Source organism: Halichoerus grypus, chromosome X (assembly GCF_964656455.1).
Source record: "Halichoerus grypus chromosome X, mHalGry1.hap1.1, whole genome shotgun sequence".
NCBI classification, from domain to species: domain Eukaryota; kingdom Metazoa; phylum Chordata; class Mammalia; order Carnivora; family Phocidae; genus Halichoerus; species Halichoerus grypus.
Window position 1 is genome coordinate 86255127 of NC_135727.1, and position 12380 is coordinate 86267506.

General features: G+C 35.3%; 1 protein-coding gene across 4 annotated transcripts in view; it reads left to right on the forward strand.

Annotated features, from left to right (window-relative positions):
• WNK3 (WNK lysine deficient protein kinase 3) overlaps nt 1-12380 on the forward strand; it is a 164472-nt gene that overhangs the window by 97002 nt on the left and 55090 nt on the right. For all 4 annotated transcript variants that reach the window (XM_078065306.1, XM_078065307.1, XM_078065305.1 and 1 more), the window contains one exon: nt 7843-7904. In XM_078065306.1, the coding sequence (XP_077921432.1) occupies nt 7843-7904 (62 nt within the window). The remainder of the gene's footprint in view (nt 1-7842; nt 7905-12380) is intronic.

Genomic DNA, 12380 nt, shown 5'->3' on the forward strand with positions numbered 1-12380 from the left:
TACACAGTTTTCTAAGTAGTTGTGTCAAAATACATTCCTACCAGCAATGTATGGGTGTTCTAGTTATTTTACATCCTTATCAACATTTAGCATTACCTGTATTTTAAATTTTAGCCATTCTGGTCGATGCAATGTAGTATATATTGTGGTTTTAAGTTATATTTCTCTGATAAGTAACAATGTTGTGCATCTTTTCAGGTAATTCTTAGAGACTCAAATATTTTCTTTTGTGAAGTGCCTCGTCAAGGTTTTTTGGGGGTGGTTGTTTGCCTTTTTCTTTAGTCTGCTTTAATCTCAAACATTTCTTCAGCCTTTCTTTGTTTTTCTTGACAGTTTTGAAAAGCACAGGCCAGTTTTTTGTAGATTATCCCTCAGTTTGTATTTGTTTGAAGTTTTCTCATGATTTGATTCAAATCATGGATTTTTGGCAGGAACACCATGTAAGTGACATACTGTTCTGCTCAGGGCATCATATTAAGGAGGCATGCCAGTTTGTCCCAATATTGATGATACTAACTTTTATTACTCGGTTCAAGTAGGGCCTGCCAGGCTTCTCCACTATAAGTTGCCATTTTTCCCTTTATAATTTATGAGTTATTTGCAGGGAACTGTTTGACACTATGTAAATATCCCTTTCATCATCAAAACTTTCACCTACTAGTGTAAGTATCTATTGATGATATTCTAATTTCATCATGCCTCTTTATATTTATTAGTTGGCTCTTCTCCCTTATTTATTTATTTATTTATTTATTTATTTATTTATTTATTTATTTAGAGTGTGTACTCATAGGGCCTTATATTATTTAATAGGTTGTGATATAATATTATCATTATTTATTTGATGGTTAAAGTACCCCAGATTTGGCTAATAGGCACAATACTCAATGGCCTGAAAGCCCTCTAGGATCTGGGCTCACTTGCCTAACTCTGATTTCATGTAGATTTTCTTTGACTTCTGTTATCCTTTTGCATGATGATTAAATCCTTCCACAGGTCTACAGTTTAAGGACAAGGAGATGTACACTGTGTATTAGTAGGCATTGATCTGTTATAGATCTATACTAAGGTGTGGTTTACTTTTACCCCCATAATGTGTTCTCCAAAGCTTGTAAAAATCAAATATATTAAGACTGCCATCTTCAACATGTATGGCTACCAGAATTTTTCCTTTCTGCATCCTTGCCAATTTGGCTTTACTTGTAGGGACTCTACCTCCCAGAATGCCAAATGGCTCAGTTAGTCCTCTCCTTTTTATCTCCAATATGCATTCTCACTCCTTCCATTAAAAAAACAAAACAAAACAAAACAGGGTTAGTCGCTCCCTCCAAATAGCTGTAGAAACCTTGGAGGGCTCAGATGCCTGGGTGGCTCAGTCGGTTAAGCGTCTGCCTTCAGTTAAGTGTCTGCCTTTGGCTCAGGTCATGATCCCAAGGTCCTGGGATCGAGTCCCACCCACATTGAGCTCCTTGCTCAGTGGGGAGCCTGCTTCTCCCTCTGCCTCCCGCTCCCCCTGCTTGCTCAGTCTCTCTCTCTCTGACAAATAAATAAATAAAATCTTAAAAAAAAAAAAAAAGAAGGAATACTTGGAGGGCTGCAAGAAGAGCAGTGTCTGATCAATTTGATGATTGGTACAGACCTTTGATAACTCAACTGGGGACAGATAATAGGGAGAAAGTATGAGATATAAGTTGACTTTCAGTTAGTTCCCTTTCATAAGGTACTCCCTAGGGAGGCTCTGGAGTAAAGCCCAGGTAATTTCTTTTATCTACTTATACCTGCCTTATAATTAATGAGTCTTCCTCTGAGTTTCCGTCACTCGTGTCTGTCAGTTTTTGTGTGCTGATGTGTTTTCATCTTTTTTCCTTGCCTGTTTAGTAGCTTGGGTGTTATTATGTGAGTTTATCCATGGAACTGTGCTGTGGATCAGTTATTTCTTAGGGTAAATTTCATTATTCAGAATCTTGGCCAGGAATTGGGCTTAGATAGACAATGACTTTATAGATGAAGGGTTCTTTATAAAAATATAGTGAACATATACAGTGATAATTTTTTAAAATTAAATTAAAAATTCACTGTTAAATAGGTATATACATCGTACATATAGTCTTGAGCAGTTTGTATCTTTAGTTAGACCTGAGTTTGAACAATGTCTCTTTGAATTATTTAGTCTATGATTTGAGGAAAGTTATTTATTTTAGTTCTGGTTCTTTTCATTTGTGAAATGACATTTTAAAATGCCTGTCTTGCATTTGCAACTTACTCTGAAATGTAAAAAGTAAGATGGATTGATAGATATACATGTGATATGCAATTATAGTAAAGTGCTGTAGACTGTGAGTGGTAGTTATACAGGTTTTCACTGAACAAATATTCAACTTTTCTGTATGTTGGAAATTTTCGTGTCAGAAAAAATGCCTATCTTGCAGGCTCATTAGGATTAGATGAGATATATGTAAGAAGTGCCTGGCATGTAATAAGTGCTTAATAAATAGTGGTTGTTAAAAAAAAAAGCACGTCATAGGAGAGACATGGTTTGTAGTGTTGAGAATACAATAAGGCAGTTTATGGGAATTTCAAAGGTTTCTTTTCTTGTTTTTTTGTTTCCTTTTTCTTTCTTCCCTCCTCTTCTCCTTCTCTTGAGATTATAAACTGCATCCAGGGCTGAGAATCACTGGTGGGAGGAGGGCAAGTAATGATGAAGTAAGTAAAGGAGAAAGAGGGTTAGGAACCAACAAAAACTAACAGAAAAGCCTCTGTGGTGTGCACAAGGGGTCTTTGGTCCTCAGTACTCTTTGGAGTCATTTGTCTATTCATTAATTTCCATTTACTGACTCAATTTTTGCTTCCATCACTTACAGCTTCGGCTTGCTCATTTGTAAAATGAAGATAACAATACCTACTGCTCAGAGTTGTCATAAGGGTGGAATTTAGTAAAATAATGTATATGAAGTACTTAGCACTTAATAAATGCTTAATAGTGATTGGTTTGTTGCTATAATAAAAATAAAAATAATAACAGAATATTATAATAGTGAAAGACTATTATTGAGCATCTATTCCTATTTCAGGTGTTGGTTAGGTGCTGGGAATACTGTGATAAATTTTACAGATATAGTCTCTTCCCTCGAATAGCTCACAGCATCATGGGTGAGAAAGATCTAGAAACAAATATAAGAGAGTGTTTTAAATATCAAAATGGTAGATTAGGGGATGGTATGGCCCATGGAATCCAAGCCTAGTTTTGCTTCTCATTTTGGCCTTGTCCTCATTCTGCATGTGTCGAGAGGTACTTCAGTATTTTTGAACTTTGCTAGCAAGTTATCAAGGTCTCAGACATCCAGATTATCAGAGTCTCATTAGGAAAGGGGATTGGTGCCTGTCTTTCATTTGTATTTTAAGGTGGGGAGTAGTTGAGAAACGAGCACAAAGTATCATTTCCTGCCTTTCCTTTCCCCCTCCAACCTAGTCAACCCATACTGAGGTTTTTTTCCTGGACAAATTAGATTAGCTTCTAATTGTAGGTTAGATAATTAGCTTTTAAACATAATCACAGTTTAAACACGAAAGCAAATATTTTGGCAATGAGATTTCTTTTTCTCGTACACACAAGATTCGACAAAATGTATCCAGCTTAACAAATGGTTGTATTAAAGAAATTTTAAAAGAATTATATTGAGTCCCAGCAAGATGGAACAGTGACATGGTGTCCTGATGCATAAATATAGAAGCAAAGCCTATGGATTAAGTAAGGAGAAACAAGACAGAGTTACTCTGGCAATAATCTGGAATGATATTTTATAACCACTTGTAATTATTAACAGGATCATTAATGCTACTTTGTGTCCTTAGAATCATGGCTAATAGTTGGTTCATCTGTCTTTTTTATATGATAGCTTCTAATCAAGTTCTCTCATAATATTTTGAGGAGTTTCAAAACTAATGTTTTCAAATAAATGCTGGGCTATTTCTGTAGATGTCTTTCAAATTTAATGAACTCCCTTTTTACTTTGGTCTAAAATCACTATAATGTTATGTATTGAAATAATGGGGACCTGCCCTGTGATTACCAGATTTGAGGGTTGATAAATCTGTACAAAGTTGAATTTATTTTTTTCTTAATTACTAAAGCAAGATGAATATAGATAAGTTTATTTAACACCTTGTTGTATATTCTTCCATTTTAGATGCTTATACATACATGTAATTTTAATGTAACCATAGTATACATATTCTTTTATAATCTTTTTTTCACTTTTAGTGTTATCTTATATGTTTTAACACATTTTTAAGGGGCTACATAATATCCTTTACTATGGATATACCATTATTTATATAATGGAACAAGTAAAGGAACAAGTGTCTAATTTTTTAGCACTTTGTGATTATAGTCTATGTTGTGAGGAACATTCTTATAGCTAAATCTTTGTATATACTCTTAATTATTTCCTTTGTATACACTCTTAATTATATCCTTGGGTAAATTTCTAGAAATGTCATTGCTAGATGTTTTTAAGACTTGTATTGATTGTCAAGTTACCCTTCAGAAAGGTGTAACCAGTTTACAATCCCACCAGTGGTTTATGAAAATACCTGTTTTCCTATACACTTAGTATTTGATATCCTTTCAGATTTTTAAATTAGAAAATGTATGTAATAACATTGTAAAAAGTAAGAAAATGGGGAAAATCACCTAGAATGCTATTTCCTTAACATGGCAGTGATTATAATATTTGTTATAGTATTCCAGGCTTTTAACACATGTGTAAGTGGTTGTACTTATATGTACAGTTTTGTTTTCTACTTTTTTCATTCATTGGTAAGTAGTTTTCCCTGCCTTTACTTGGCCTTCACAATTCCAGTATTCAATGGCCAGATGATAGTGCAATAAATATTCATATTTACTTAACTCATCCCCATTCCTGAACAACTAACTTGCTGCCAGTTTTTATTATGTATAATACCACAATCAAAACACAGAGATATCTACCATTTATTGACTATTTCTATGAAACAAACTTTATATTATGTATTTTTTTTCTCCCTTTGTATTATTTCCTTAGGCTTTATATCCAGGAATGGTAATATTGGATCACGAACATTTTTATGGCACAACCTTTCTTCTTATGTCACTGTTTTCTTTCTTATTTCTTTCTATCTTAAAACATTTATTAGAAGCCTACAGTGTGCCAGACACTGTGGTAAGAGGCACTGAGAATACAAAGATAAATCAGACAGAGTCCTTGGAGTCAGACTTTAAACATATATGATAAAGAGGGACATGATAAAAGGCATTCCCAGATGATGGTGCATCGATTTCTTGGTTGGTTGGTCATTCTTTCCATCCTTCCTCCATCCATTCATCCATACATCTATCCATCTATCCATTTATGCCCACATGATTTTCCCTCTGGAGCATGGGAGAACTAGTTGTAGACATGCCCTTTTACTCCTAAATATTTCAGTATAAGAATAAGGATTTTTTTAACCACAATACAATGACAAAATTCAAGGAATTTAATATGAATATCATACTACTGTTTAATCTGTTGTCCACATTAAAATTTAACCAATTGCCCAAATAACGTCCTTTATGGCAATTTTCCTTCTTTGATCCAGGATCTAATTGAAGATCATGCATTGCCTTTAGTTATGTTGTCTCTTTTGTCCTTTAATCAGCCATTCTTTGTCTTTCATAACATTGATATTTTTTGAAGAATAAAGGTTGGTTATTTTGTTGTTGTTTTTTTAAAGATTTTATTTATTAGAGAGAGAGAGAGAGAAAATGAGTGGGGGGAGGGGCAGAGGGAGAAGCAGACTCCCCGTTGAGCAGGGAGCCAGATGCAGGGCTCTATCCCAGGACCCTGGGATCCTGACCTGAGCTGAAGGCAGACACTTAACCAACTGAGCCACCCAGGTGCCCCAAGATTTATTTTGTAGACTGTCCTTCAATTTGGGGCATCTGGGTGGCTCAGTCGGTTAAGTGTCTGACTCTTGATCTCAGCTCAGGTCTTGATCTCAAGGTTGTTAGTTCAAGCCCAGCATGGACCCTACTTAAAAAAAATAAAAGAAGAAAAGAAAAAAAGAATGTCCTTCAATTTGAGTTTGTTTGAAGTTTCCTTTTGCTCGGATTCAGATCATGCATTTTTGTCAGGAATACCATGTAAGTGATGAGGTGTTCTCTGCACATCATATCATATTAGGAGGCACGTGATGTCAGTTTGTCCTGCTATTGCTGAGGTTGAATTTAATTCTTTGGTTGAGGTGGAGGCTGCTATGTGTAGTTTTCTACCATAAAGTGACCTTTTTTTGCTTTTGTAATTAGTAAGTAATCTGTGGGGAGATATTTTGAAACTATGTAAATTTTACCCACTAGTTATATCATCCATTGATGATTTTCTGATTTCATCATTCCTTATATTTATTAGTTGGCTTTGTGCTATAAAAATTTTATTTATTTGTTTGTATCAGTATGAACTCATGTATTCTAATTTTATTGAATAGGTTATATTCTGTTACTATCATTATTTATCTTGATACCCAAATTGTCCCATATTTGGGCAGTAGGAACCCCTTCAAGCTGGCTCCTGTATATTTTTGATATGTTCCCATTATTCTTTGAGCAGTTCTTTTTGGCATAACAAGATGATCCAGCCTCATCTTGTACTTTCTTTGCCCCAATGTTGGAATCAGTCATTTCTCCAGGAAACCTTCATCCCTTATAGTTTAGAAAACAAGATAAGAGCTAAATAAAGTATATGTTTTTTTAAAGAGTACCCAAAGCAGTTTTGCTGGTTTGTCTGGAACCTATTGTAATAGATGCTTCTTGTAGGAGTTCTGTCCTTAGAATGGACAAGACTGAGGAGGAGTTGAAATAGTCCAGGAAGATGAAGGAACATAAGTAGAGTCACAGTATATGGAAGAGCCCAGCTCATTTAGAGGAGCTACAGTTCAGTGTGGCTTCAAGTAGAGGACTCTGAGAATGAGGCAGGGACCAGTTCTTTGAGGACTTTGCCATCCCAAGGAGCTTAATCTTAGAGATGAGGAACCATCATAGAGGTTTAAACTGGGTAGGGAAGAGATCAGTTTTGGTAGATCTGCATTTTTTTTAAAGATTTTATTTATTTATTTGAGATAGAGAATGAGACAGAGAGAGAGAGCATGAGAAGGGGGAGGATCAGAGGGAGAAGCAGACTCCCTGCTGAGCAGGGAGCCTGACGAGGGACTCGATCCCAGGACTCCAGGATCATGACCTGAGCCAAAGGCAGTCGCTTAACCAACTGAGCCACCCGGGCGCCTGGTAGATTTGCATTTTAAGGACACTGTGCTGTCACCAGTGGCAGTATGTAGGATGGATTAGATAAATGTTTAAAATTGTTTTCCAACATAGTTGGTGTTTTCTTTCTTAGAGGGCCAGTATTGCAGCTGCTGATATTGATGCCTCAAAGGGATAGTTGTCAGTAGTTTAGTGTAAAGAGAGCAAGAAAGAGCCAGAGCACACAAGTTAAAGCCTGAGTCATTTATTTATCTGTTTGTGAAATGGCGGCAACTCTCCCTTTTAGTACCGGTTTTACAATCAGACTGGAAGCTGAATGTCAGTGTTTTCCATTGAAAAATAACAAAAGTAATGAAAAATATTGATGAATATGAATACTGCTACATTTTATTTTTCTTTATCTTTGGTAGTAACATCAAATATTCAATAATGTAGACATTCTACCTAGTTTGTGAGGTAACCAAAATATGAAATGTAACAGCCATGTTTTTTTGAAATAATAGCAGATTGCAGTTTTAGCTTGAAGTTTGTTGTTATAACAAGTTTTATTTCTGTGCTATTTACAGCCTGTATCCCAGGCAGTTGGAATTGAACAAGCAACTCTTCTAAAACCGGATTTAGTTAGAAGGTGAGTATCTTCAAATTCATACCATCAAAACAGTTAAGAGTATTTTGAAGTATTTGCACTCAATCGGTGCTTAGTGAATCTTTCTTTTTTTTTTTAATTTTTTATTGTTATGTTAATCCCCATACATTACATCATTAGTTTTAGATATAGTGTTCCATGATTCATTGTTTGTGCATAACACCCAGTGCTCCATGCAGAACGTGCCCTCCTCAATACCCATCACCAGGCTAACCCATCCTCCCACCCCCCTCCCCTCTAGAACCCTCAGTTTGTTTTTCAGAGTCCATCGTCTCTCATGGTTCTTCTCCCCCTCCGATTCCCCCCCTTCATTCTTCCCCTCCTGCTACATTCTTCTTCTTTTTTTCTTTCTTAACATATATTGCATTATTTGTTTCAGAGGTACAGATCTGAGATTCAACAGTCTTGCACAATTCACAGCGCTTGCCAGGGTGCTTAGTGAATCTTGATTAGAGAAGCTTCTGTGTTCTTGTATTTGTGTGTATGTTCAATAAAATAGTAGGTATTATTTTTACTTTTTTATGTTAATAATGATCATATGGAATGTTAAATTATTGACTGTTTTCTTTTTCTCATTATTATAATACTCTGCTCTTAAGAAAAGCTCATAAGGGTTAAAAAAGGAAAGAAGGAATAGTGTAATTTAGAGTAAAAGTCCTGCTAATCTAAAGAAATGAAGTATAACCAGGTATTATTTGATAGTTGGAAATTAATATTTTTCTCTGTGTTGTTCAGATTGGATAATTTTTATTGTTCTCTCTTCAAGTTTACTGATTCTTTCCTTTGCCCTTTTCATACTGCTATTGTGCCCATTTGATGAGTTTATTTCTATGATTGTACTTTTTTTCCAGTTTTATTGAGAAATAGTGGACATACGTCACTGTATAAGTTTAAGGCATACATCATGATGGCTTAATTTACATATACATTGTGAAATGATTACCACAATAGATTCAACTAACATCCATCTTCTCATCTAAATATAGTAAAAAGAAAAGAAAAAAAAGAAGGAAAAAAGCTCTCTTTGTGGTGAGAACTCACAGGATGTCTTTTCTTAACAACTTTCCTAGATCTCACACAGCAGTGTTAACTATAGTCATCGTGTTGTATATTACATCCCTAGTACTTATTTATCTTATAACTGGAAGTTTGTACTTTTTAACCATCTTCCAGTTTTCCCTCCCCCCACCCTCTGCCTCTCGTAACCACAAGTCTGATCTCTTTTTCTGTGAATATGTGTGGGTTCATTTTTTAATTTTGGTTTTTTTTTAGATTCCACTTACGAGATTATACAGTATTTGTCTTTCTGTCTGACTTATTTCACTTAGCATAATGCCCTCAAAGTCCATTGATGATGTTGCAAATGGTAGGATTTCCCCTTCTTATGGCCAAATAATAGTTGTGTATGTGTGTGTGTACATGTGCACACACCACAGTTTCTTTATCCATTCATCCATCGATGGACAGACAGGTTGTTTCCATGTTCCATGTCCTGCTATTGTAAAGAAAGCTGCTATGAACACAGGAGTGCAGATATCTTCTTGAGTTAGTGTTTTTGTTTTTTGGGGATATATTCCTGGAAGTCAAATTGCTGAATCATATGGTAGTTCTATTTCTAATTTTTTAATGATCTTCCATACTGTATTCCAGAGTGGCTGCACCAATTTACAGTCCCACTAACTACACAATAGTTCTCTTTTCTCCACATCTTTGCCAGCATTTGTTATCTTGTCTTTTTGATAATGGCTGTTCTAATAGGTGTGAGGCAATATTTCTAGAGCTCAGTTTGCCCATACCCATTTCTTGAGACAAAGGCACCTGGATGGGTCAGTTGGTTAAGTGTCTGCCTTCAGCTCAGGTCATGATCTCAGGGTCCTGGGATCGAGTCTTGTGTCGTGCTCCCTGCTCATTGAGGAGTCTGCTTCTCCTTCTCCCTCTGCCCCTCCTCCCGGCTTGTGTGCATACACTCTCTCTCTCTCTCATGCTCTCTCACTCTCGCACTCGCACTCTCTTGCTCTCAAATAAAAAATAACAAAATCTTTAAAAATAAAAAAAAATTCTTGAGACAAAATGGAAACACAACATACCAGAACTTGTGGGATGCAGCAAAAGCACTCCTAGAAGGGAAGTTCATAGCAATAAATGTCTACATTAAGAAGCAAGAAAGATCCCAAATAAGCAACTGAACTCTACACATTAAGGAATTAGAAAAAGAACAAACTGAGCCCAAAGTTAGCAGAAGAAATAATGATTAGAGTAGAAAGAAATGAAATAGAGAACAGAAAAGCAATAGAACAGATTAACCAAACTAAGAGTTGGTTCTTTGAACAGATAAACAATATTAACAAACCGTTACCTAGACTAAGCAAGGACAAAAGAGTAAGGACCCAAATCAACAAAATTATAAATGAAAAGGGAGAGATTACAACTGATAACACAGCTATTCAAAGGATCCTAAGAGGCTATGATGAACAACGAAATGCCAACAAACTGTACAACCTAGAAATGGATAAATGCTTAGAAACATACAATTTACCAAGACTGAATCAGGAAGAAATAGAAAATCTGAATAGACCAATTACTATTAAGGAGATTGAATCAGTAATCAAAACTTTCCCAACAAATAAAAGCCCAGGACCAGATGGCTTTGCTGGTGATTTTTACCAAATACTTAAGGAATAATTAACATTAGTCCTTCTCAAACTCATAGTAGTGAAGAGGAGGGAACCTTCCCAAACTCATTTTACCAGGCTGGCATTATCCTGATACCAAAACCAGAAAAGGATACTACTAGAAAATAAAATGACAGGCCTATTCCCTGATGAATATAGATGCAAAAAACCTCAATAATATTACTAGCAAACTGAATTCAAAAGCACATTAAAAGGATCATACATTATAATCAAGTAGGATTTATCCCAGGGATGCAAGGATGGTTCAATATATACAAATTAATCAATGATTTGATTGAAAGAAGTGAATCATATGATCATATTAGTAGAATGAAATAAAAGAATCATATGATCATCTCAGTAGATGCAGAAAATGCATTGACATAATTAAACATTCATGGTAAAAACTCTTAAGAAATTAGACATAGAAGGAACATATCTCAATATAATAAAGGCCATGTATGATAAATCCACATCTAACATCTTACTCAATGGTGAAAGGTTGAAAGCTTTTCCTCTAATATCAGGAACACTCTCACCACTCTTATTCAACATAATATTAAAAATGCTAGGTAGAGCAATCAGGCAAGAAAAGAGATAAAAGGTATTAATCCCATTTACAGTAGTATCCCAAACAACAAAATACTTAAAGAATAAATTTAAGTAAAGAAGGGAAAGATTTCTACTCTGAAAACTACAAGACATGGGTGAAAGAAATCAAAGAAAACACAAATAAATGAATAGGTATTCTGTGTTCATGGCTCAGAAGAATTAATGTTAAAATGTCAGTACTACTGAAAGCTATCTATAGATTCAATGCAATCCCTATCGAGATTCTGGTGCCATTTATCACAGAGCTAGAAGAAGCACTCCTAAAATGTATATGGAACCACAAAAGACCCAAATCCTGAGAAAGAACAAAGCAGGAGACATCACACTTCCCGATTTCAAGCTATACTATAAAGTTATAGTCATCGAAACAGTATCATACTGGCATAAAAACAGACAAATAGACCAGTGGAGCACAATCAAGAGCCCAGAAAAAAACCCAAGCATATACAAGTCAACTAATATTTCACAAGGGAGCCAAGAATACTCAATGGAGAAAAGACAGTCTTTTCAATAAATGGGGCTGGGGTAATTGGATATTCCCATGTAAAAGAATGAAACTGGATCCATATCTACACCACTCACAAAAGTTAACTTGAAATGGATTAAAGACTTAAATGTAAGACCCGAAACCATGAAACTCCTAGAAGAAAACACAGGAATAAAGCTCCTAGACATGGGTCTTGGTAATGATTTCTTGGATATGACACCTAAAACACAAGTAACAGAATAAAAAACAGGTGGGACTACATCAAACTAAAAGACTTCTGCACAACAAAAGAAACCATTAGCAAAGTGAAAAGAAAACCTATGGAATGGGAAAAATATTTGCAAACTATATATCTGATAATGGGTTAATATCCAAAATATATAATGAACTCCTATAACTCAATAGCAAGAAAACAAATAACCCAATTAACAAATGGGCAAAAGACCCAAATAGACACTTCTCCAAACAAGATGTACAAAAGGTCAACAGGTATGTAAAAAGATGTTCAACATCACTAGTCATTAGGTTAATGCACATAAAATGACAATGATATCTTACTAGTCAGAATACGTCCCCAACTTGATTCTGCAGATGAGCAAAACCACTCGTTGGGATTACTATTTGGGTACTGCAGGTATGAATTTGGTCTGCCATGATCCGTGTGTTGGCCTGCTGCAAGCCTTTCCC